The sequence below is a fragment of the Tigriopus californicus genome, chromosome 9 (genome assembly GCF_007210705.1).
Source record: "Tigriopus californicus strain San Diego chromosome 9, Tcal_SD_v2.1, whole genome shotgun sequence".
Lineage (NCBI taxonomy): Eukaryota > Metazoa > Arthropoda > Copepoda > Harpacticoida > Harpacticidae > Tigriopus > Tigriopus californicus.
Genome location: NC_081448.1, coordinates 10,745,467 through 10,770,559, shown reverse-complemented (window position 1 = coordinate 10,770,559; position 25,093 = coordinate 10,745,467). Strand labels below are relative to the sequence as shown.

The window sequence follows — 25,093 nt, the reverse complement described above, 5'->3', positions numbered from 1 at the left end:
TGGATTCAGGTCAGACGAGCTTGGGAGCCAAAGGATTGGAGGCCAAAAGCTTTCAAACTCCTCATTCACGTAGGAGGTCTCCATTGAAGAGGTGTGGCAAGTAGTTCCATCCTGTTGCCATACCCATCCACCCTTTGGATGGTGGAGATCTCGTCCAGGTTGAACCACAGTCTTAAAGAGACCTTCAAGTAGCCTTTTGAGTTGAGTCTGACGCCCTGCTCGAAAAAGTGAGGTGGCATGACCTTCCCATAGCTGGTGATCACGCTCAAGACCATCACGCTTGCTGGATGTTCAGTTGTCATGACTGGAGGTACATCTATGGACGTAGCAGCAATCCAACAGTCATTTCTGGCATTGTCACCTCTATCCACTACGAAGTTCTTCTCGTAACTGCAAATGACTACAATGGTTGGCCTTTTCCCAAGCCAATTGCACAAGGATTTGCATATCTCCACTTGAACCGTCTTTTGCCTTGATGTCAATGGTTGGCAATGACCACAAGTATAGCTAGAAAGCCCCAAATCCTTGTTGATTGACCTAGATATGGTTGCAGTGCTGACATAATGGTTCTTGGCCAAGACAGACATGGCCATCATGGGGTTGGTCATGACAGCCTTCTTCAGCTTTGCCAAGAACCTCAGAGTTCATATTTTGTCACTTCTTGGGCGGTGACCACTCCCTGTCGTTTTGCACGGCTTTACAACTTCATGGACCGTGCTTCTCGGATATCCAGATAAGTTGATGATAACAGAGGTAGAGGCATTATGACCAGACTTAACCAATTCCAGTATGGTGGTTCTAACGACTTCCTCCATCGAAACCATAGTAACTTTGTGAAACGACAATTGATGCACGGTGTCTGGTTAGCAATTGTTACGATTTGCAAGAATTTTAGCGGTAAGTAGAAAAGTGCAAGTGCATTCCTTTGTGCCATTTTGTCCTGATTTACTTTCAAGACCCTGTAGGCATGCTGATGATCTTCTAATTCTTTGTTCTGGCACTGTGGGGCATTACTAATAGGAAGTCGTTTGAATTATTGATTAAGACTTGCATGATCTTTTAATTGGCTTGAACTACCTGCAATGAGTTGAATTATGCCATTTAATAGCTGTAGATTTGTATTTGAACTCTGAAGGTGCTGAGCTTTTGGTTGTTCCATTACAGAACATTTAAATAAAGATAAGAACAAAGTGATGACATTAACAATCCATAGCAACCAAAAACCAAGATGCCATCAGAAAATCGCGTGGCCCAGGTAATGAACCTGATCAATGAAATGGTGACGAGAAGCACTATGCTCCTTTTTTTTCATCTAACTAACGGAAAGGGATACTGTCAAGGTGAAGCAGGTGAATTTTGTTGGGATTAGCAGTTGGAAGCAAATCAAAGAATCCTTTACGAAAATTTAATGAAACTGCAGCATAGACATACCAAGATTTCCGTGTTTATTTGAAAATGTACATTGCTTTTTATTCAATGATCACGGTCCACGACATCTTCATCAATAAAAGCCAAAGGAGGGATTTTTTCACCAAATGGAAAGCCCTGGTCGATGGGTCTTGTAGTTTGAAATGAGAATTTATGTGAGAATTGAATCGCCTTTTGACTACTAGGATTCCACGTTTTCTTTCCGTTTTTGACCTTTCCCGATTTCTTAATGCCCAAATGCCATCCCAAATGAGCCGAATGCACATTCAGATAAACAAAGTAAACACCCTAGAAGAAACCAAATGAGAGGTTGGGCGATTCTTTCATCTTGAAACACGTGTTCTCGAACCTGTGCGTGCTCTTGGAACAAGGTTCCTTCATGTTGGCGGTTTTTCTCCCCATACACTCGACCCTTTTCATCCATAGCCACGTACAGATCGGCCTCAACCCCATGAATTCGAAAAGCTCCTGGTGGATCACTGGACGTGAACTCCAATACTGAATGCGGATCGTTTTCGTCCTTGGTACCTGGAGACAAATGTCACTCTTAGGGAACAGGGATTTGTTGATTATGATTTTAAACTACCTTTGACAGTGCCATCTTTGAAAATGGCCAAGTAAAAACCGTGTCTGTTCTTGATAAGCCTTACAGGATGATGCTCGACGAAAGGTTTCCTGAGTGAGAACAAAATGGCTCGTTGTCCCCATGGATGCAGTGTCATCTTCCCATTTTTAACTTCTCCGTTCTTCTTGATCCCAACATGCCATCCCATATGCGAATACTTTTTGCTGAAAATAAGTTTTTTGTAACCGTGCTCAATATTTACATTTCAGATTTCAAATTTCCATACCTTAAATAGGTTAAATAGCTGGCGTGAGTTTGCACGTAGAATACTGTGCTCGTCTGTGTGGGATCGGGCTCTCCAAACAACTTCCCGTCTTCAGTCATGGCTAAATAATTGCCCGATTCTACTCCAAGAATTTGCACTTCACCCATTGCGACAGACATTACTGCGACCACTGCATTAGGATTGAATGCTTCCAGGACTCCTATTTTGTCGAAAGAGAGAGTCTTTAGGGCTAGGTTTATTAGCGTTTTCGGTTTAGTCCTCACCTCGAACTCTGCCATTTCGAAAAATGGCCAAATTGAATCCATGCCGATTATAAAGTTGCTTCAACTGGTTCCTTGTGTACGGCACATGGTCCACATTGCCGCGGGTTCTTCTTGGAGAGTCTCTCATTTTGTCGTTGGGCGAGTTGCCATCTCGGATCCGGACCTCACCATCGTCACTGGCTATGAAGTCCACCATGGTGTTTTCTTGCTCATACTTGAACACTAAATCCAAAAGCCAATCGCACAGATCTCCACAAGGCATATTTATGTGGCTATTCGCGAGGTTGGATAACTAAAATAACAATCTCATCTCGCGAACTATCAACTCCCGGGAATGGATTGAGGTGCTCTCTCCTTCAAAAATCCACCTCACCTCTCCTGAACATGAGCATAATTGAGGTCAGTTTCCCCTCTACGTGGGTGCACGTGGAGTGATCCTGCTGAGATTTTGCACCTTTTTCCCCCGAGACAAGAACACTACAAGCCCAGTTTCCTCCTGGAACAGAGCTTGAAGGCCGAGGAACGAACACGGAGCGAGGCAAGTTTGCTTGATAAATTATTTAGACAAAGATGCTCACAGCTCCCACATTACTTCAGAGATACCTAATTAGCAAGTCCAATGTTGCACCACTAACATTGAGACTGTTATCATTATGCGAGTAAAAGGTTGATCAAGACGACTTGAAATTTGAGTTTTAGAAACAAAATTCAAGAATGGGGAACAGTTGACCAGAGTATGGGCCATGCAATCCGAGAACAGAGATGTGTAGCGTGATTTCAGCATTGAGTTCTGCCATGACACCCTGGGGATGAATTGTTTGGAAAACGCTCATTTCAGGCTATTATGAATGTTCATATTTTTGTATCTATGGTCCCTCACATTTTTTTTCTTTAGCCCCTTTATTAGACTGATTTTCCCAAGGTTCAAGCCTTCCGTTGCAAAGCCTTTGAGAGTGACTTCGTTCTCCTCGCCTCAAATAATGGGGAGATGTTCTTTGAATGAATGACAGGTGCAAGAAGCGACAAGAACAAAACGGGAAAATTAACATTTGGAACCCAAAAACGTCGAGTAATGGGTTTAAATTATTGACAACAGTTTCTTTAAAGCAAAAAATTCATAAAACGTAACCGTATTTTAAGATATTTATCTTACGGTACAGTGAGCTCTTGATAAAGATAGTCGCTTCACTTGATATGATATTAATGGAGATGAAATCAAAGACTAGATTTGCAATAATAGTGCAACACCGGCCAGGATCCATTTGCTGGGTTTCTCTTTCGTTTTGAGATTGAATGTCCAAACGTAAGTTGGTCCTCGTTGACGGGTCTTGTAAACGGGACAATCATAGAGATTCCTCAGTTCATTTTTATCCTGTGTTATTGCCTTTATGAACATAACCGGCATGGGTGGGTGAAGCTCCTTCAACCGAGACTCCACAATCGAACCTGTTGTAGTGTCCCATCTACAAAATGAAAGTAAATATAAATATATATTCTTTTAAGACAGGTGCACAATAGAACTGAGATTGAGAAGAAAGAGGTAACTGGTGATGTAATGACAACTTATTGCTGGTTTCTTCGTCAAAACATTGGCGCTTAAGTTCATTTGACTTGCAAGTTGTTGAGTCTTCTCCCCTGGGATTCTAATGTTGCTAACGCTGAACCTTTAACGCTCTCTGAATAAAGTAATGAGATCAGTTCCAAATCAAACATGACGCAGTCGGTATCACTGTATTTTGCCTGTTGTTTTTTTTTAAAGTGAGTCTCGTTTTGAGGACATGGCTACTACAAATACGGCTAAGGCTTCCCACAGGGCCTACAGAGGCCATTTGACGCGAGCAATCACTTCTGTCCGATCCTTTTTCGACGGTCTTGAAGAAACTCCATCCTCCAATCTCCACGATCGAGCTCTTTTGCTTATTTCACGCGCCGATGAGGCCAAGTCTAAAGCCGAAGCCTCATTGCTGGATCTGTGCGATTCTTCGACTCCACAAGAGTATGAGTTGTTGGAAGAAGAGCTGAGTGCCGCCTCGGCAACCTTGGACGAATTGTCTCAAAATGTCCTCCAAGCTTTTGCTCATACTTTTCCATCCCAAACGACCCCATATGATGGCCCTGCCACCCTGCATCGTTCCCCTCGTATCAATGATGCCTTACGTCCTGAGAAGCTATCAATGGACGCATCTCTGCCTGAATTCAGGGCATGGCGCGAGGCATTTGAACTTTATTCCACGTCCAATCGAATGACTGTCTTACCAATCGTGGAACAACGGGGTTATTTCAAAGCCTGCCTGGACCTCAAACTTCAACAAAGCGTGTCGTTGAAGATCCAAGATTCGTCATCTCTCGAGGACTGCGTGGATATTTTACGTGGGATATTTTTGCAACGCATACCGGTCCTCACCCGCAGATATGAATTTTTCCAATGCCAACAACAACAAGGCGAATTATTCTCCGATTTCTACTTGCGACTTCAACTCCAAGGTAACGAGGCCGATATTATTAATATGTCAGAGGACGATATCTACTCAATGCGAATGATAACGGGTACGACTGACACACGTGTGAGTGAAGAGTTTCTCCGACAAGGCTCCATTTCACGTGAAGGCCTAGTCGCCATAGCCAACTCGTTTGAATAGGCCAATACCATTGAGCAATCCTTTAAAAGATCAGATTCCCCTATTCCACATCTTTCTGCAGTCTCCACTTATCGAAGGGGCCGCAATAATAAACCTTCTTTCACCTCTTCAAATGCATATCCAACCAACCTATGCCATCGATGTGGGACCAATGACAAGCATGCTAGCGGAGGGGAATGTTTTGCCGAAAATATGACTTGTTTCAGATGCAACAAGAGGGGGCATCTGGCTTCCGTTTGCCACAACAGGAAAATGTCTCGGGGACCTCATACTACCCCATTCAATTCTCGCCCTCGTTCACCCAGGCCATTTAATTCATTTAATAATCACTCTCCCGTACTTTCTCGGTCACACTCTCCTTCGTCTACTAAATCTCGGTCCCCTTCGCCAATGGGACATCCCGAGGTCTCCTGTTCGGTAGTTTCGATCAACGCTCTTTCCCTCCCCAAGTCTCAGAGTACGCCACTCATTAACACCACGATCACCCCGAAACGAGGCAGTGTATTTTCTGCACAGGCGTTGCCAGACACAGGAGCCACGGCCCCAATTATTGCCGAGAATCTGATCAAGCAGAACAACATACCCATTGATAATAATCAATGTTTAATCAAGGCAGCCAATGGTACGGAAATGCGTTGTCTGGGCTCGGTCGACTTATCTGTCGAAGTCGAAGGTCAAATGACTTCTACAACTGCTTTCGTTACTCCAGCCTTGCAAAGTTCGTTTTATTTGTCATGGTTCAATCTCGTCGATTTGAAAATCATACCACATAACTTTCCTAAGCCCATGGTTCAAATAAAGCAACTATTTTTAACCTACCCAAACGATCTCGTCCATGCTGCCCTTCAGCCAATCTTTGTGCAGTTTGACCATGTTTTCAATGAGAGAGACATATTACCACCTATGAAGGGCCCCCCCATGCATATTCACCTCAAGGCGGATGTGAAAATTGTCCCAAAATGTGTTTTAGTCGCTCGGAGAATTCCATTTGCTTTTGTGGCTGATGCAAAGAACGACCTTGAGAGTCAATGCTCAGCAGGTATTATCGAACCTGTTACATGGCCAACACCATGGACTAGCCCCGTAATCTTTATTCCAAAACCAAACGGGAAAGGTATCCGTATGGTGACCGACTATACGTCATTAAATCAATATGTGAGAAGACCTAATCATACGTTCCCCACTCCATCCGAGATAGCTTCGTCAATTCCCCACACTGCTCGCTACTTCGTCGCACTCGATGCTCGGAAAGGATATTGGCAAATTCCTTTGGACGAAGAGTCTCGCGACATAACCACTTTCTTAACTCCTTACGGGCGGTTCCGATATTGTCGCGCTCCTATGGGGCTGAATGCCTCTGGAGATGAATATTGTCGGAGAGGGGATGAAGCCCTACGTGACTTGAAAGGAATTCATAAGATTGTGGATGATATCCTCATTCATGCTTCTTCTTTGGACGAGTTGAAGGAGAGACTGTCGGCAGTGCTACAGCGCTGTCAAGAGTATGACATTACCTTATCAAAGGCGAAGATCCAGGTGGGAAACGAGGTCAAATTTGCTGGGTTCGTCATCAATGCTAATGGAGTTCGACCCGATCCAGACAAATCTGCGGCCATTTCTAAATTTCCTAAACCATTGAATATCACTGATCTGAGATCATTCTTTGGTCTGGCCAACCAACTGGGTCAATTTGTTCCCGATATGGCTCACGTTTTGGAACCTTTGCGCCCACTCCTCCGATGCAAGACTCAATTTCAGTGGCTCCCAGAGCATGATGAGGCGTTCTCCAAGGCAAAAGTGATCCTCTCTGAACCGGAGGGTCCACTATTATCTCACTTCGATCCTTCATTGCCAACGTCCCTTCTCACTGATGCTTCAAGGCTGAAGGGCCTTGGTTTCGCCTTAATCCAGACCTCTACCCAGGGACGCATTCACCTGATTCAATGCGGATCAAGGGCTATCACATTGGCTGAGAGCCGATATGCAGTGTGTGAGCTTGAAGCCCTAGCAATTAAGTGGGCTATTTTGAAGTGCCGTCTGTACCTCGAAGGAATCACATTCAAAGTTCTCACCGATCACAAGCCATTGCTGGGCTTGTTTAACTACTCTGATATATCTGCCATCGAAAATTCACGGCTGCAACGATTAATTAGCACTATATCTGGATTCACGTTCAAAATTGAATGGGTTCCAGGCAAGCAGCATTTGATAGCGGATGCTCTCTCTCGTGCTCCTTTATTCGACCCGTCGTCAAATGCCAGTAATGGTGATGATGAACCATTTGTGAACAACGTACAGGTTTGCCAAATCACGGGAGAATTGGACCAGAATCTAGACTTCATATCAAGGGCTGCCATAGAGGATCCATTCTATGAAGAAGTGGTTCAAACTTTGTTACAAGGCAAGGACCTCCGAGCACTCCCTTCGTCACATCCGGCTTTGGCTTACAAGAATTATTGGGATGAGCTATCTTATGATGAAGATTATCGAGTCATTTTGTACAATGCTCGGGTGGTGGTTCCTTTGGCCGCTCGGAAGACGATCCTAGATGTCCTACATCAATCCCATCAGGGTGTAACAAAGACCAGAGCTGCTGCCCGTGTAAGATACTTTTGGCCAGGAATGAACAACGAGATCGCCCTCCGAATTCAACAATGTCGGTTATGCCAAGAAATTCGCCCCAGTCAACCTATGGAAAAGATTCAGAAATCTGAGTCCTCCAGACCATTCGAAAGCATTTCGGTGGACCTTTTTCAAGCGGCCGGAAAGGAATACATGGTTTTGGTTGATCGGTTTTCAAACTGGCCGGCTGTCTTCCCCTTGAAAGCTCTTGACACTACAGCAATAACAAGGCATCTTTCGGAGTGGTTCTTGGACTGGGGAATTCCAAACAATATTAGGACGGATAATGGCCCGCAATTCCGTTCAGAGTTTTCGAAGTTTTGTCTGACAAATCAAATAAGACATGAGCTTTCCAGCCCCTATAATCCGAGATCAAATGGCCACGCGGAGTCGGCTGTGAAGCAAATGAAGTTTTTAATTCTGAAATCTACATCTTGGCACGAATTTCGTCAAATGTTGCGCGAATTTCGGAATACGCCGAATGTTTCGGGATTCTCTCCAGCTCACTGGATATTCAACCGCCCACAACGGACATGTTTGCCAGCACATCCGATCATATATGCTCGAGTCTCGGATGATCAATACGAGGAGGCCAAGAGAAGAAAATCGGAACAATATGCCAAGAGAGTAACATGGGCCGACAAGCAAAGTCACGACCTTTCGCCGCTCTCGGTTGGCGATGAGGTGTTGATTCAGAACACTCGGACATCAAGATGGGATTCAAAGGGACGAGTCTTGTCATCGCTCAGGAACAATCGCTCCTACAAGATTGAATTGGACGACGGAAGACTGTTCTATCGTAATCGTCGTTATTTGAAACAAATATGACGATCATCACTAATGAATATTATGTCTCGAAGGGGGAGATGTTGAGTCTTCTCCCCTGGGATTCTAATGTTGCTAACGCTGGACCTTTAACGCTCTCTGAATAAAGTAATGAGATCAGTTCCAAATCAAACACAAGTCTTCATCGACTCAAAGGTTTAGGACAAGTATATACAAGGGAGATATACTAAGTTCTAACTGCTTCTCGTGAGTTTATGGAAAGTCTGTATATTCGATTTGGATCATTGGCACTTATTAGTAATCTTAAATCAATCTTACAATGAAATTGATTGGTTTTGCTTTGTTAAAAAACACCACTTTTTCATAAGATTAGCATCCCTAAATCGAATAGTCGGCTTTTGTCAAATGTGCAATTTAACAAAAATAGCTTAAAACTGTTACATTTTTATTTGTGATCCTTCAACTTACCTAGCTCCCTCCATGAATAATCCATGGATATAAGCTCCTTCCCTTGGAGGAGCTTGGATTTCTTCTTTTATCTTTTTGGTCACCTCGCAAGCCAAACTCATTTTATCCAGTGGAAGTTCATTCTTGCGCGCCGTGCTCTGCATGATGGCGGTGAGAAACGATTGAGGATTGAAAAAGCCGCTCAACCAGATGGTAGGCGGGAAACTGAAGTCAGACGTCCATGACTCTAATTCCTAGAAAATACAGGAAAGGAAGCATTGTTAAAACTGAAAAAGAACGAGGAATGAATGATGGTAAGTGCTACCTTAATCCTCAAGAGGAGATCTGCATACCAAGCTGAGAGCCCTTGAAGAGACGCGTAAGCTCTTTGGGTCCAGGTGGGTGGAACTTGGTCAAAGAAAAGGCTTGTTCCAAGATCTTCCATATCTGGTGTGATAGTGAGTTCGCCTTTGAGACCCAAATCCAACTCTTTCAAGGATCTTCGCATTTCTTTGGTAAGAATGTTCATTCTCTCACATTCCTTTGGAGTTATAGATCAACGTGTTTGAATCCAAAATATTGGTTTATGTCCACTGAACTACGACTTACTTGGAATGCCACCACGACATAGGGCGTTCTTTCCTCCACTTTCCCCATGATCTCACTCATATTAAAAGGATCGGGCAGCTTTTCCATAATGTCATCCACGATGGATTTGATCTTTTCCTCGCGGGTTGTCACCGGGCCTCCGGTGGCCCCACCTTCACGTGGTTGTAACTCAAAAACCTGAGGACAGATTTTAATTGGTATGAAACCAGATCCCAAAGTGCAACATTTATTCCGGCCCTTACTGTTCTGAAAAGCTTTTCAGAGGTTGCGGTGAGGAATCCGATTTCTGCATTGGGATGCAATCCGTACAAAGGTGGCGACTCTTGGGGTAGGTTCTCGGTGATATAGTTATGATATCCCAAATAATCCATGTTGGGAGGCGTTGAAAAGCCTGGTGCCAGCATTAGTTCTCCATCCAATTGGTCCGGATGCATGTATTCCTCCAGGTAAGCCTTTAAAACAGATGGATAGATCATATCAGAGATATGGAAAATATTGCTCGTTTAATCTGAACCTGCCATTCACCTTGCACAATCTCCTATCCCAATCATCTGTGATATGACCACCATACATGATCTCCCCAAAGAGATATCGCAGGTCTTCCCAAGGGATTCGGTTGTTCGCCTCCAAATAATTGAAGAGCACATTCATGCTAATCACAAGATCACCGGTGTTGAACGGATAAGACTTATTCCATCCCTAACAATGAAAGCAATTGCACAAACAATTTAGTTCATGAACTTTGTTAATCAATCGAATGAAATGGCTGACTTGCGGTCCAAATTTCCTTCGCTCTGCCACCACAGCGTGGAAATAGCATAGCGAGAATAAAATGCTCTTAAATTCCGCTTCTTTTGAGCACATTTCTAACGTGTCTTGATCAAAGTTATCCAATGCTTTGTGCAGATTGGCTTGCATCCCAGTTGGAGGCTCATTTGTGATCTTGATTGAAGCTTCCAAAATACTTTGAGGGATGATATGGTTCTCTGGGGAAGGTGCTGGCTCAGCGCTAAGGAATAACCGATAACAATGATGGGAACCCTCGCTGAATTCCTCAATTTTCTTTTCCAATCCGGGTAACCAAGTCTTGACCAAGTGAATATTTTGTAGAATGACCCAGTGACCCTCTGAAAAATCACTATGATAATCTTCCCCAATCAATAAACGTCTTTTAGAGTTCGGTCATTACCTCTGGAAGCGATCTCCATAGCATTTTCTGCCACGACTTCTTGTCCTTGGCCAAGAGACACGTTGTGGAAGTTCTTCTCTATTTGAGTGTAGCCCAGTTTCTTCCCCAAAGCTTCCACGTCCTTCAGGGGATTTACTCCGGGAGAAAGGATGAAGAATATTGGTGTTGATGGGCCTTTAATGCAAAAAGGCATCGAAAGATGATTAGTAAAAGTGTTGTTATATCATACCTTTTTTCCTGTGACGTACCAGACTCTTCATAGCTTTTAGCAAACTCCACTGAGCGATTCTCGACAAATTTTGGGCCAAGCTTTTCTTGAACGAAACCCAGGACCGCGTATGTCATTCTATCCGGACGGAGACATCGCATCATGCAAAGACGTTGCAAAGCATCTTTTTTTTTCCATTCCTGAGGAAATTTCTCCTTCTCGGGGGCCTCGGCTTCCACAAATTTCCTCCATCGTTTTGCATTATTTTCGATATCCCGATCCAAATTCCTGAATCAATGACCATGCACATCACATTGAATCTCTAAGCGTGACCAAATCCAAATTTGATTGAGACACACCTAAAATCTTCCATTCCGGCGAGGCTCTTGATAGCTCCCCAACCAATATTGGAAATGAAATCAACCGGACTTGTTATGTTTGGAGTTACCGGGAATCTCAACAAGAAATCCAATTCCGCCGGATTTACTTCCTTTTTCATTATGAGAATCTTGGAGCAGAAAGATGTATTTAATCAAATTGTAACGAAGAAGTCAAGGACAGTGACAACTTACCTGAAATGCCATTTGGGCGGTGAAGATTAGCTTGTCGCACTCGAAGAGGCCCCTTGTTGTGTATTGGAACACACTGTAAGTGATGCAATCCGTGAGATTATCCACTCGAACTTTCACTTCTTGTGCCTGCTCAGCCCTCTCAATTGCCACGTGAAAGACAACGCTAAATGCTTTCAGTGAAAATTGATAGATGGGATTGATCTTGTACAAATCGTTCAAGATGAAATAGAGCACGGAAGCTCTTGCTGCTGCAGGGCGGTAAAATTCCCTGGCCTTGTCAATTTCGAACGAAGTTCGTTTGGCCTCCGAGACCTTGACCTCAATGTCCGCAGCCGTTTTTTTGGTATGCTCCAAGTTTTCCACCAATGCGCTGTCGCTCAAAATATTGTCTCCCGCCGAACTCAAACGCATGAGGAGATCGTCCTCCAAAGATTTTAGCAGAATCTTATACTCGTTCTGTTGTCTTGTCAGTTCCGCCTGAAAGTTAATGTGATCTTGCCATCAAAATGAAAATTCAAGTTCCTTGACAGAATCGACTACTTTTTGTTCCTCCAGATCAGGTCGATCAGCTTTCACAACTTCAGCCAAGAGTTGATCCTCCAAGCCTTGTCTGGTAACAGTAAAATTGATCAGTGTGGTTTGAGCTTGAAGCTCCGGTTTATAGTGAGGATTGGCCAATTTGGTATGGAGATACAGACGGAAATTTGGGCTATATTCGACTTCCTTGTCACCTAGTCGAATGGCTTTCCCCTTCTTGATGAGAAGTCGTCCGAGCAATGGATCCAAGACGGGCTCAATCTCCTCGTCCAAGTTTTCAATCAATAGGATCTTCCCTTGGCAAACACATCTGAAGCCAGGAAAGAGTAGCATGTTCTGAGCCATTTTTTTCAATTGGGACACTGGAATAGGAAGGAAGGAAGGATAACTTACTTTTCAATTGTGTCCAAGTAACTCTTTTGACCTAGTCGAATGACAGTTAGATTGTCCGTGAAACGATTTTTGATCCACTTAATCCCTTGGAGTTGAGGATCGATCATGAGGGGCCATTTGACGGAATTGGTCAGAATGGTAGCGTTTTCCGTTGACATGTTATCAGAGGGCAGACCTTCATTGTTCCATTTAGCTATTAAAGCATCATCAGTGAGCAAAGCTAGCACATTGGCACCCACATATCCCAGCGAAAGTGGGATCTGCTTCGGGAGCTTCTTCAAGTAAGGCAGCCATTTTCGTTCAAACAGCTCCAATCGATACTGTTTGGTGAAGCAACCCAGATACGAAATGAATGAAGCCACGATGAGCACATCTCCTGGTAACATCTTGCCTTGCTCACGGAATTTTTGGACAGACTCACTCCATCGAATCTTCTCGGAAGCCAAACCATTGACGAGCCGATTGGCCAAAGCGATGGTTTTTGTGGTCTCGTCTGCCTCTTGCTGACACCTCATTTTCTCATCAATGGCCTTTTGGTAGTCATTGGTAAGCTTGGCTAGAGTAGCCTCCAAATCCACCACCTAAAATTTTAAGATTAGTTTGTTCAGGAGATTGACAGCCTCTGTTTGATAGAGCATATTGAAAACGGACCTTGGCTTTTACTCGAGCCAAGGTTTCTCTGGCCTCAGCCAGTTCCAAATTGGCCTCCACCAATGCCCGTCGCTTGGGTTCCACGTCGCAGTACACTTCAAAGAACTTTACGATATTGATAACCCATGAGCAAAGGCCAGCAGCGGCTGCAGACTTTGATCGGATGTATTCAGGATCAAATTCCCGATCCTTGAGGTACGGCTCCAAGGCCGTGATGATATTTGGATGAATGTTCTCCTTGTCATAACACACCAGACTCTCCAAGAATTGATCAATCTGAATACGCAAGAAAACCATTGGATGCGTTTGAAATCAATAAGCCTTCAAGGCTGGATAACTGACCTTTGACATCATGATTTTGGCCTTTTGCCAAGAACGGTCCTTGGGTATTTTGCCGTTCGTGGACAAAAGTACCATTACGGCGGAAGTGACGTTAATTACTGCAGGTGGAGGTGATCCAAAGGATTTCAATTCAGTCAAATTAGCCTTGTTCAACGTGTTCAAAGCTTGCTGAGCGGCCTCTAAAGCTGGTTCGGCCTTTTTCAAATCGGCTTCGCAATCTTTCTGCTTGCCAGATACCTCTTTATTAATCTGGTTGACCTTCAGTTCCTCTTCGTCAGCGATAGCCTTTTCCTTGGACACTTTCTCGGTTTCCACCCCCACTATCTCAATCAGCTTGTCAGCTTCTTCATTCTTTTTGGTGAGCTCTATCTCCTGTTCGGCCAATTGGGCTTTTAACAGGGCCACTTGCTCTGCCGTGACTCTCAACTTCTCGAGTCCGTTTTCCAATCTTTGCATTTTGCCCTCCAATTCTTCATGCTTCTGTTTGAGAATCTTTAGGTACAGATTGATGAGCTCCAAAAATGACTTGGGAGTGGTATAATTATGCCGCCGCTCATTGGCCAAGTAGACCTTCGACATCTCATTCACAGATCCGTGAACATAAGCCATGAATTGGGCGATTGATTGCTTCACTTGCATTTGGATCACTGGCATCTCTCGTAGAAACCTCATTGATACCGATATTAACGCCTCTTGAGGCCACTGAATAGAAAACAAACGGCCAAGTTAGTCGTCAAGAGTTCATTCCAATTCCTTCGCCTTATGCATACCTCGTGGAACCAATCAATGCAAGTGCAATTGATTAGAGCGGGGAACTTTCGACCACGGATTCGAAGAGTGCTTCCAACCGGCGAGAAGCAAAGCACAACCTAAGTTAATGCACATTACAACGGGAAAAATTCATTTGATTATACGGTTAGTCAACAAGCTTCCACATGTTTACCTTTAATTGGCGTCGAACTCTGTCGATGAAGAACTTCCAGCAATTTTCCCGCGTGTCTTGTAATCCAGCTCCTTTAACTTCATTTCTCACCATGGTTACAATATTCTCAACCTCATCATCACTGAAGAGGTCTGGGATCTCCCCAGAGGCCAGCAGATTGTTAATCAAGACCAGAAATCTCTCATCCGCCACCTGTGCATCCGTCATTAGGAATACCGTGCCCAAGTTCTTCAATCCAGTCTTCTGATATAAATTGGCCAAATCTCCCTTGAGATCAGCACTACTATAACCTTTCCGCAGAGTAACCTTGAAAAACAATTCAATATCTTAGTTGAAAATGGCATTTCTTCTGATCGAAAGGGTTTACCTGGAAAACTTCCATTGATGAGATGTATGCAGCTAATCGGGACAAACTTTGTTTACCACTCCCACCCACGCCTACTAACAGAGCATTTCCACGGGGCGATTCAAGAATTCGATTTATCCGGCAAATATGAGACATGGCATCTTCAAAGAGTACTAAATCCATGGCAGCGTTCAATTCATTGTAACTTTGGAGGGCGTCCGAAAGGATCTTGTTCAGAGTGTCCCACTTATGGAGTGGCATGTATTTGGGCTCTCCAATACCCCTATAAGATTGAACATAAGCCGTGAGTTTGGATCCTACTTACATACGTTGGCGGTAGAGGTATTATTACTTGGCAAAGTGACAATAAATCAAAGGCTTTCCAAGAACTTCTTGCTCTGGAACGTCGTCAAATTGCTTCTTGAGAATGTCTTTTTGAATCTTTTCAAAGTTCTCGATGTCTTTGTTGTCGGCCAGTTTGTCCATGTAGACACGATGAGTCTCATGGCACCACAAACGAACTATCTCAGTGGGTGTATTCACGCAATCATTGGTGGCAAAGAGCAGGCCTTGAAACACGTTGGACAAGTCCCGAAGATTGAAGATATAATGGAACTTGACGGCCGTGGGCATAAAGACCTAATATAGATTTGTCAGACATTTGAGTTGTCATTTTGCTATATCTGGCAAGTTTGAAGAGAATTATTACCTGGGACACTTTGGCATGTAACTGAAGAGTAGCGTGGACCACATTGGAACACATCTTCCGGACCAAGAAAGGAAATTTGTTTCCAGGATTCTCCAAGTGATCGTACAGGATGGCATTGTAAATGGTGTAGAGAGAATCCTGTCCTGGAAAACTCACGGCAAATGTGGCGAAATGCCGTTGAAGTCGAGGATTGATGGTGAAGCTCCCAGCACAAGGATTCATGCAAGCCAAGTACTGACAATTGTGGATGTCTTTTGGACTTAGCTTGTTCCGATCGTACCTAGAGAATAAGAGTGGTTTTGTTTGGGAGCACCATGAAATGGCTTCACTTTGAATGGTTCGTTACCAATGCTTGTAATCTAAGTGTTGTCGGATTAGAGTGTGAGGTTGAACAGTTCCATAGGTGTCTACTTCAGGCATGTTCATGTCATCCAAAAAGTACACCAATTTCTTATTGCCCGGAGGACCGAAGTTCTTGCCCGCTTTCTTCTCCAAGGGTTTTTCCAGGATCTTTTGAAGCATCTCGGAGGTGTAATAATAGTTGAATGGCACGTTTGTAACCATGTAGTTGTCACTCAATTGACTGAGTTTCTCATTGACCAAGACTGTTTTGCCACACCCGGCCCCACCCACCAGCATCACAGGATGCCGCTTATCTACCAACATGTCCAAGAAGTATTTCACCCGAACAGTCTCGGCTGTGTGAACCAGAACCGCTTGAAGGGGCAAATCAGGGTCCAATTCAAATTTTGGAACTCGTTGAACCCAGGGAACCATTTCTTGTTGTTGCGAATCCACGTAGAAATCGAAGATGGTTCCATTCGGTGGAAACTTGACGGTCTTGAATTCGTTCAGCCACCATTTGGAAAATTCGGCTCTATTTCAAAGAAGAGGTAATGTGTGACAAAGATAGTAGTAAGGCTTGAACTGAGACCAAGTCATACCTATGATCCGTGGTCCCATCGAAGTAGAGAGAGGAACCAAAGGCCCAAACACAAGCGAAGACGAAGTACAGTTCATAGAGCTCTTTTGGTCCATCAATTGGAATGTTTTGGGTGACTATCAAGCATTCCAAGAGTTTGCAGAGTGTCTCGATGTGCGCAATGTCGGGAATTGGCGTTATCTTTTTAAACCGGTGTTTCATGGCCTCGGACAGCACAGGAATGTATTTGTCGAATAGAATGGTCAAATTTGCCTTTTCGGCTTGACCTTCCCGAGTTTCAATCCAACTCGTTACAAAGGGATTCCATCCCAGGTCTCCGGGATTGATGTACAGTATACCTGCTCTGGAAACGGTAGCAGGAGTGGCCGTTCTCAAGTTGGAAATTTCGAAGATCAGACGCATTTCAGGGGTCAATGCGATCCGTTCGTTACTCGCCAATGTCAAAATCTGCAATCATGACAGTTGGTGATACAACTACCTTTCCCGATGGGTTTCTGGAGTTAGTCTTTCTACCTTGTTATCATCCATGACGGTGTTCAAGGATTCGATCCACATGGGATCAATATCTCCGTCAAGAATTATCCATTTTGGACCTTCAGTAGTCAAGTTAGCTTGATCTCGCATAATCACGGAGAAAAGGCCGTCCTTCCACTCACGAGTAGCAGGATTGATTATACCATACAATTCGTCATTTGTGACGGCCTGAACACGTGAAAAGGTTTTAGTTTGGTTCGGGTAACACTCTAAAATGTTGCTCGGCTAGATTTACTTTTGGATTAAGGTCGTTGTAGACTGGCTTTTTCTTCAAGTTTTGAAAGGTCTTGAATAGGGTTTTCCACACCTGGCTCTTTCCAGTTCCAGCATTGCCCACTGTAAAGAGGTTGTATAGTCAATATTGGACGAGAACTTTAAATCTTACTCAAGATTTACCAATGAAGACAGAGTGTCGCACATAAAGCAGTTCCTCCAATTGAACCACCTTCAGTACAAAGTTCTCCTCTGGTTGGAGTTTCAGATCACAAGCAGCGTGCTTGACAGCCTTTTCAAATTCTAGTTCCCTTTTCCGCGGAACATCCAATGATGGAAACAAGTCGGAGATCAACCCCAGGAATACTGGATTGTCGTCTGACACGATCTTTGGAAGGTTGAAATCCCTCAAAGCTCTCATGAGTACTTGGTCTTCGGGTCTCTCAGGGTCGCCTCTTTTCAAGGCACCAGCCACAACCAAAACAGATTTGATCGCCCGAAGACCCCAATCGTAATGGTCCTACCGAGGTTTTAAAAGTGGCCGAGAATGTTTTTTAGTGTCGCCATTTTATTCATTCTCACTTGATCCTTACCTGTTTTGAAAGGAGCTCTTTGCATAGCGTGTAGAGCGTAATGAACTTTCGAGACAAAGTTCTCGCCTCCAAAAAGCCTTCAGCTACCAACATGATTTCGCAAATCAACCCCAAATCCGGTACAACCATGGCACATGGTCTGAAGAGGGCCTTCAAGTTCTCGGGCAATTCAGCCCTCCCAGCGTAACCCGGGTTCATTGTGATGAAGATTCCCACCGTCGGATTCAATGGGATCTCTTCACCCATGAAGTCGAATTTTTTCTTGCTCTCTTTGATGGCGTCCTGGATACTCTTGACTTGCACCGCAATCACGGACAACACCTCAACCGTGATTCGATTGAACTCGTCAAAACAGCCCCAGGCCCCAGTTTGCGCCAACCCCTAATGAATTTGTGATGGGAATAACGGCCAAGAATATGGTACGATTATTTTTGGGGTTAATTACCTTGTAGATGTTTCCACAGGATTTGTAATCCATTTGCTCGGAGCAATTGAACACGTATACCATCATTCCTAAGGCACGCCCTAAGTCCTTGGTGGTCTCAGTTTTTCCCGTTCCTGCTGGTCCAGCTGGAGCCCCGCCCATTACCAAATGAAGGGACTGAAAGATCCTCAACCAGTTGACGAATATGCTGATATATGCGATACTTATTAACCTCTACCTGAGTAAGGGTAATGTAACATCTATCCGTCAAAGGAGTAATGACCAATCTAGGGGTATTTCCCAGATATTCGTGCCAATATTGAAACTCTGCATCGCAAATGTTGGCAAAGCAGTCCATTTTGTCGTTATCCCAACGATGCCTAAGCTGGGATTGCCACATGAATGCCAAAGCAGACTCAATTTTACTGGAGATCATTTTACCCACGACATCTCTGAAAATACCAATTGATTCAGAAACAAGCTCGAGTTTCTAAGTGATGGTCTTCTCAAGATTTCTTACCGGGAGTGTACGTCAATCGTACATATGGTCATGATTTTTTGCCGATCTCCTTTGGTAAGGGTTCCCAGCAAAAGTGTGATGAGATTGTTCAATTGAGCAATCTGCTTCTTGTAATAGTCCTTGATGGCATTTTCGTAGCCCTCTTCCAACTTGCCAAATGCAATGCCAACCTAGCCAAAAACAGAACTCTCAAATACCGTTTGCATGAGGAAATTATGAAGAAAAAGTGAAAATTAAACCTCGGCAGTCCACCAGATTTGGGTTCCACAAAGAGATACTTGTGCTGGATAATCAAACAACCAATGGTCCCTCGGCTTTTCCTCATAAGTCGCCACGGCATGGGTCATATAGTGACTGAGATGGGGGTGTTATTATTTTTATTATTATTATTATTAACTTCTTTGAATGATTTGCCTGTTGTAGCATCAACGAACTTACCAAATAGTGGAGCGCATGGTGTCCATTAATCGGTTCAACCAAACTTCTACTTGGCCCTCGCAGAGACATTCTTCTTTGAATTCGACGTATTCGCCATCCTTGGCGAACATGGCCACTGCTTTATTGGACGTGTTTCCACCTTCATCCGTCTATTGGCAAAGAAAATGGATTAAGACACCATCAAAACTGAAGACCACTTATTACCTTACCTTTAGCTGGAGTTTAGCCATGGAATCGAAGAGCTTTGTCAGATGTTTGGACACCTTCAGAGGCTGATTTCCATTTGAGAGTATATCCAAAAGGTCATTGGAGGAGGCGAAATAGAACCTTGGGAAGGCTAAACGTTTCGTCTCGAGATATTCAGCCAAAGCCTTCTCACACAGAGACAATTGTGATTGAATGATTTCCAGCTTGTCCGCCAATCCATTCACATTAGTAGCCTAAAAAAGGAACGTTGTGAGAGTCAACTCTGTCTGGAATACAGGAGCGAAATTCATGACCCTACTTTGACCACATTGGGAGTTTTAGCCATTTGTTTCATCAAGATCTTGAACTCTGTGTCTATCTCGTCAAATCTTTGGGAATCCGCGGGGAGTTGCTTGCGGATGTCTTCAGATCCAATGAAGATTGACTCCAAGTGAGACCATGTTCTCTGGACATCAAACCAGAGCGAGATTACTTGATCCACCATGGAAAGACACTTCTGCCAGGAGGAAATCTCTTCCAAGAAGTATGAGATGTATTTGGATGCCATCATATTTTGCAGTTGAACTTGATTCTCCTCCAACGTTTCAATCAGCTCCTCGCTCGTTCTAATGAAAAAAGGAGTAATTTGTCTTTTTCAAACCTTCCATTGCGAGGAAATTAGTTAGAAATTACCGAAGAAGGGTATATCCAGTCCTCGGGTGATGTTCATGATGGAACTCCATGCTAGTCCAAACCACTTCGAGTTCTCTGAGCATTCTTTCCATAGCCATCTCCTTGATAGCTTTGTCCACGATGTTGTGCACCTCGTCCTCAAAGTTGTGAAGGTTCAAATTGAGTAGATCTGCCAAAGTGGTCTCTTCACTCATCACAAACTTGACTCGCGTGGCTGTGACCAATTGCTGCCAATGACGATCTCTAATCGCAGGATTTTGAAGCTCACCCACCGCCCTCAGTGAGGTCAGCATGTTTTTCACAGTGACCTCAAGCCCATTGAAGGCATCCCAACCTCTCATGTCCTTGTCCAGGCCTCGAACATCCTATGGTAATTTCAATATGAAAGAGGATTCACCAACCTCTTCAAGCGGCCTTCCTTACCTTTGAAAATTTCTTGCACTCCATGTCCATATTTTCCACATCGATATCCTTCCAAGGAGTGGTCTTCCATTCATCGATCGAGGTTCGAACCAAAAAGATGTAATCCCAAAGAGCCTTGAGCATCTTGATTTCCTTTCGGCATTGCTGTAGAAGTCTGAAATTGGGTATAGAGACCTCGAAAAGGCTGGCCGAATCCTGCAGTTTCTTCATCTCCATCTCCATGTTGTCAATCATGCCGTTGGCCTCAGCCAACAACTCGTAAGGTTGCCGGCATTTGAATTGATAGAATCGCATCTTCTGGAAGCTGACCCTGAATTCGATCTCTTTGTTTTCAAAGTCTTGCATTCTCTTCTTCAATTTGCCCACTTCCATGGTTTGTAACGGCGATACTTGTTGCTTGGCGGTCACACTCAACCGTTTGGTGTTGGCCCATTTTTCGGGCAGTTCTTGGAGCTGAACCAGACTCTCTTCTGGGATGACGGCTCCATAGTTTCGTAATAAATTGATGACGTTGTGGAGAGGTTCAAACATAACATCAGCCTCAGCCTGTTTCTCCTTCACCATCTAAAGCGGACATAAAACATTGTTTATTAATTGTTGCAGAAATATATATTTGTGACATGGGAGTGAATTTGAACTAGTTTTTCTTCCAGAATGCTTTATAAACTGGGTGTATGTGTTGTAGGCGGTGCCACTTACCTGGAGAAACTCCATGACCTTGATCAAGCCCTCGTAATTGCCTTCGGTGACTTGCGTCATGAGACCCTCATCTGCTCGTTCAATAAAATCGTTCAACTCGGCCAAACTATCGACCACGTGGTCCATGAGATGTTTCTTGAACGAGTAGCCCCAACGCTTGATGCAAGTCAAAAGAGCCAAGCGAAATGGTCGGCTATCCACTCGGAACCAGCATTGGAATAGTTTGACATTTTCAATGTTCTTAAGTTGATCGTGGAGCTCTTCATAGTAATCGATTTGTTCCTTGAACTGATCCAGCCCAGGGTATTGCTTTTTGACCGCCTTCTCGTCCTCCTCCAAAGCATCCAATTCCTCTTGGGACAATTGTCGACCATAGGTGAGAAAGTAATGCATAAACTCTTGGCGACTCTCGGTCCAAAGATAAGAGTGCTCGTTGTGACTCTTGCGATATTTATTGGCCAGAAAAATGACGGCCTTCACTCGGCTCAATATTCCTTCGCAGAGATTTTTGATCTCTTTATTTTGACTTATTACCTGGAAGACGATGGTGTTTTCATGAATCAAATAAATGTGTCTCTACAATGAAGGAAATGTTCTTTCTGATGATTGAAGTACATAATAATAATTTCTCTCTTGAGGCTCCTCGTCGTCCGTGTCAACTTGCTGGGGCATCGCTACCCGTGGAATGAGCTTGGCCACGTAGAGGATGTCTTCAATCCAACCTTGAACCATATCGTAGAAGTTGTTGTGGATGTTCTGGTCCAGTGAAGGTTTGAAAATCACATCGGGTTGTGACAACTCCAATTTCACCTAAGACAAAAAGCTGCGATTTAATTCTGGTGTATCTCCACTCTTCATCAGCGTAACAGTATCAGTCGGTTTTTATAGCCAAAGTAATATTGTATGGGAAGAATCACGAAGCACTTATTACGAAAGAATGTCACTTGCCTCAATGAGTGGCCCTTGAGTGATGGTTGGGTCGGTTTCGTCAATGAGATAGCCCAAGGAGCTGGCTGCTGAGCGAAGAATACCATTGACCACGATTTGATCCACGAAGGTGAGATACTTGTGCCAAGCAGGCAAATCCTCTGAGCACTGAAAGTACTTTTGACAGTCCTGAATGAGAGACGTGATCGTATGGCCTGCCTCGGTGACTTCCTCATATCTTTTGGCCTTCTTGGCGGGCATTTCTAAACGGAAAGAGTTGTGAATAAAAAAGTCAAGAATAAAAATGATGTTAACTGTAGTTGTCAGAATTGCAAATATTGAGGCCAAAATATGCACATCAATGTGCACTAGTGTAGGCAAAAAGTGCAAACATAAATTGCAAAGTAGACACTCAAGTTTTCCGGCTTTATTGCAGTTCTATTACCAAAAAGTTTTCAAGCCAGGAAATCATGGTGAACAAAGTGTGCAAACAAATGGAATTTAAAATAAAAATCAATTAGCTTCGTTATCAAAATCGTAAATGATAATGTAAATACTACAAAGACTTTCTTCCAAGGATTTCCAAAGAAATTGAAAATAAAAGAAGCAAAAAGTACAAATATGACCAGAAAGTGCAAATGTGCCATTTTGCACTTTTTTACAAATTGGTCTTATGATGGCATTAGGAGAATAAACCAACCTTTCATGTTTAAGAGGAGCTCAGACTTCGGTTCATTGCACCGAATAAACATGTGTTTATCATTCCATTTTTCCATCATCTTTTGAATCGTCGTCACATTCTGTTGGCTCTTGGACACCCTCATACTCAAATCAGTGACCACTCCTCGAAGGTTCTCCATATAGTTCCAAATACCTAATCCAAAGTGACGAGACAATTGACCATGTTGTCCCTCAAGAAATCCAAGTTTTTATGACCTTGAGAGTTCCAGCTAAGGGCGTGCTCAGCCTTCTCCAATTGAAGATCGATCTCGGCCACTTCCTTCTCAACTAACTCAAACTCAACGGGCTTGGTATTGTTCTTGATTCGATTGTAATGGTCCACCGTTTGATCCAAGCTGTTCACGTAGTTTCGGAACGTATCTTCGCGCTCAAAAAGCTCTGCTGCTATAGCGGGAAACTCTCGGGTAGGGAATTCCTTTTTGAGGAACCTCACCTAGAAATATCCAACCTCATAAAGCTAGATTGGCCAGAAGATAAGGGAGGATATTTGGAGAGGCTGAAGTCTCACCTCACGAAGCACAGACATGAGATCCTTTCCAAAATTGACTCTCAAAGTGTCGTTATCGCTGTCCCGACAAAGCAAGGGTTTGCTCAAACTTTGTGTCATCTTCTTGGTAATACTGAGGTTCCACATTTGGAACACATCGTCTTCGAATGTTGTGAGGAGCTGTATCATCTCCTTATATTTCCTACATGTTGAGATCAAATTGAAAACAACGAGCCCACTTGAATCCGTGTTGTCATCAATGTTTGTTACTCACCTAAAGACAGTCTTGGCTCCCTCTTTGTAACAAATCGGATGATTGAGATCCTTGAAGCTCTTGACCGAAAAGGACATCTTGGCCTTCAGTTCTTGTGCCCATTTCAGTTGACCAGCCATGAATGGCATGTTCCTGTCCACGCTGGGTTTGCCCTTTTGACTGATTCTTGCCATTTGCTTGGTGTAAATCACCTTGCTTTCGTCCATTTCCTGATTGAGCATGGTCACCAACATTGGCATTCGATCGGAAAGTTCCAACGCAATCAGGTTTCTTTGGATGAGGGAGCCAAAGATTTGAAGGAGTTTGAAGATCGATTCTGTGACTAGACAGTCGTCAAAAGCTCGACCCAAAACAGCCCCGAGTTTGCGATCCAGCTCAAAAGTTCTGCTCTTGAAATGTTCGTAATCCCGGATGAAAGATTCGTCTTTGGGGTCAAGGCTGTCGTAAGTACGGTTCGAGAAGACGCCATACAGATCCTTGAACTCTTCATGAACGTAACAAATTCGACTACTTAAAGCCTTTCCACGGAGTCCTCCAATTTCGACCTTTTCTAGTTTGAGAAACTGTTGCGCAGTTTTAAAGAACTCTTTGATGATATTTAAACGGTCAACAAAGCTATCAAAGCGTTTAAAAACCAAGTGCTCTTGAAAATCCCAAGTTTTGGGCTTGTTATTGGATTGAAAATAGGTGGGGAGTTTTCCTTTGAACTCTCGAAACGCGGTTCGAAACTTGTTGAAGATCTTTAAGGTGATCAACACTTTATCCAAAGCTTCTTCCACCTCAACCTGTGGATCAAATATGGTTATCATTTGTCCTATGAGCACAATTGTTATGGAATTACTTGGAATAGAGACGATGGATCCATATATTTTCGGGCTGCCTCAATTAAGAGGTTGCACGTTTCCTGCATTAGAACGATCAATCTGGCCGGAGAATTGTAGAAACAGGAATTGGCGTACACAATGCAAATACAGTGCATCAATGGGCGCAAATGTGGAATGATATCCGGGAAATCAATATTTTCCAAGTTCTGAAATGATCATTATCATCATAGCCAGCTGATTGGCCTGTGGTATGTTTTTTCATTGCAAAGTTTTTACCTGAAACAACGGGGTCAGTGGTTTGAGAAAAAGGGTTATATCATGGGCTTCATTCAATGCCGCCACTACGTTTCGAAACATGGATCGGAACACAGGATAATAAGCGCTAAGCAGGAAAAGTATCGTCATTATGAAAAGGCACTTAAATATACATAGATAAAAGTCAAGTAAAATAAATAATCTTCTCGTCTTGAACTGCTGGGATTCCAATCCCGGTAGCGGTAAGGAAGTCCGCACCAAAAAAAGAAAAAGAAATAAAGGAAGGCTAAGGACAAACACACATCAAGTTGTTCTTTAAATATGCAAATCGCTTGTCGGATAAATTTTCAGTTCACCGCGTTCTGCTTTATGACAGTTTGATGC

General features: G+C 43.6%; 2 protein-coding genes across 2 annotated transcripts; both read right to left on the bottom strand.

Moving 5' to 3' along the window:
• Positions 1-1,424: 1,424 nt before the first annotated feature.
• On the bottom strand, positions 1,425-3,466 carry LOC131886660 (uncharacterized). Its single transcript, XM_059235057.1, has 6 exons — positions 2,916-3,466; positions 2,543-2,834; positions 2,280-2,478; positions 2,015-2,217; positions 1,778-1,956; positions 1,425-1,716 (listed from the first exon to the last, which is right to left on the bottom strand). The coding sequence occupies exons 2-6, from the start codon at positions 2,802-2,804 to the stop codon at positions 1,474-1,476; spliced, it is 1,086 nt and encodes a 361-aa protein (XP_059091040.1). The 5' UTR covers positions 2,805-2,834; positions 2,916-3,466; the 3' UTR covers positions 1,425-1,473.
• Positions 3,467-3,607: 141 nt separating this feature from the next.
• LOC131886659 (dynein beta chain, ciliary-like) lies at positions 3,608-25,015 on the bottom strand. The gene is made up of 44 exons (XM_059235056.1): positions 24,731-25,015; positions 24,472-24,660; positions 23,631-24,415; positions 23,378-23,558; positions 23,065-23,302; positions 22,829-23,002; positions 22,150-22,391; positions 21,817-22,011; positions 21,202-21,735; positions 20,503-21,066; positions 20,080-20,444; positions 19,706-20,012; positions 19,410-19,640; positions 19,201-19,349; positions 19,002-19,116; positions 18,763-18,932; positions 18,481-18,694; positions 18,264-18,419; positions 17,819-18,199; positions 17,409-17,745; positions 17,248-17,348; positions 16,992-17,180; positions 16,480-16,925; positions 15,882-16,412; positions 15,536-15,815; positions 15,179-15,465; positions 14,848-15,109; positions 14,481-14,786; positions 14,308-14,406; positions 13,538-14,239; positions 13,196-13,471; positions 12,545-13,125; positions 12,155-12,461; positions 11,615-12,091; positions 11,402-11,550; positions 11,083-11,330; positions 10,835-11,008; positions 10,417-10,772; positions 10,171-10,344; positions 9,888-10,097; positions 9,646-9,822; positions 9,362-9,577; positions 9,058-9,290; positions 3,608-4,005 (listed from the first exon to the last, which is right to left on the bottom strand). Exons 1-44 carry the CDS (start codon positions 24,857-24,859, stop codon positions 3,765-3,767), a joined length of 12,678 nt encoding a protein of 4,225 aa, XP_059091039.1. The 5' UTR covers positions 24,860-25,015; the 3' UTR covers positions 3,608-3,764.
• Between the last annotated feature and the right edge of the window lie 78 nt (positions 25,016-25,093).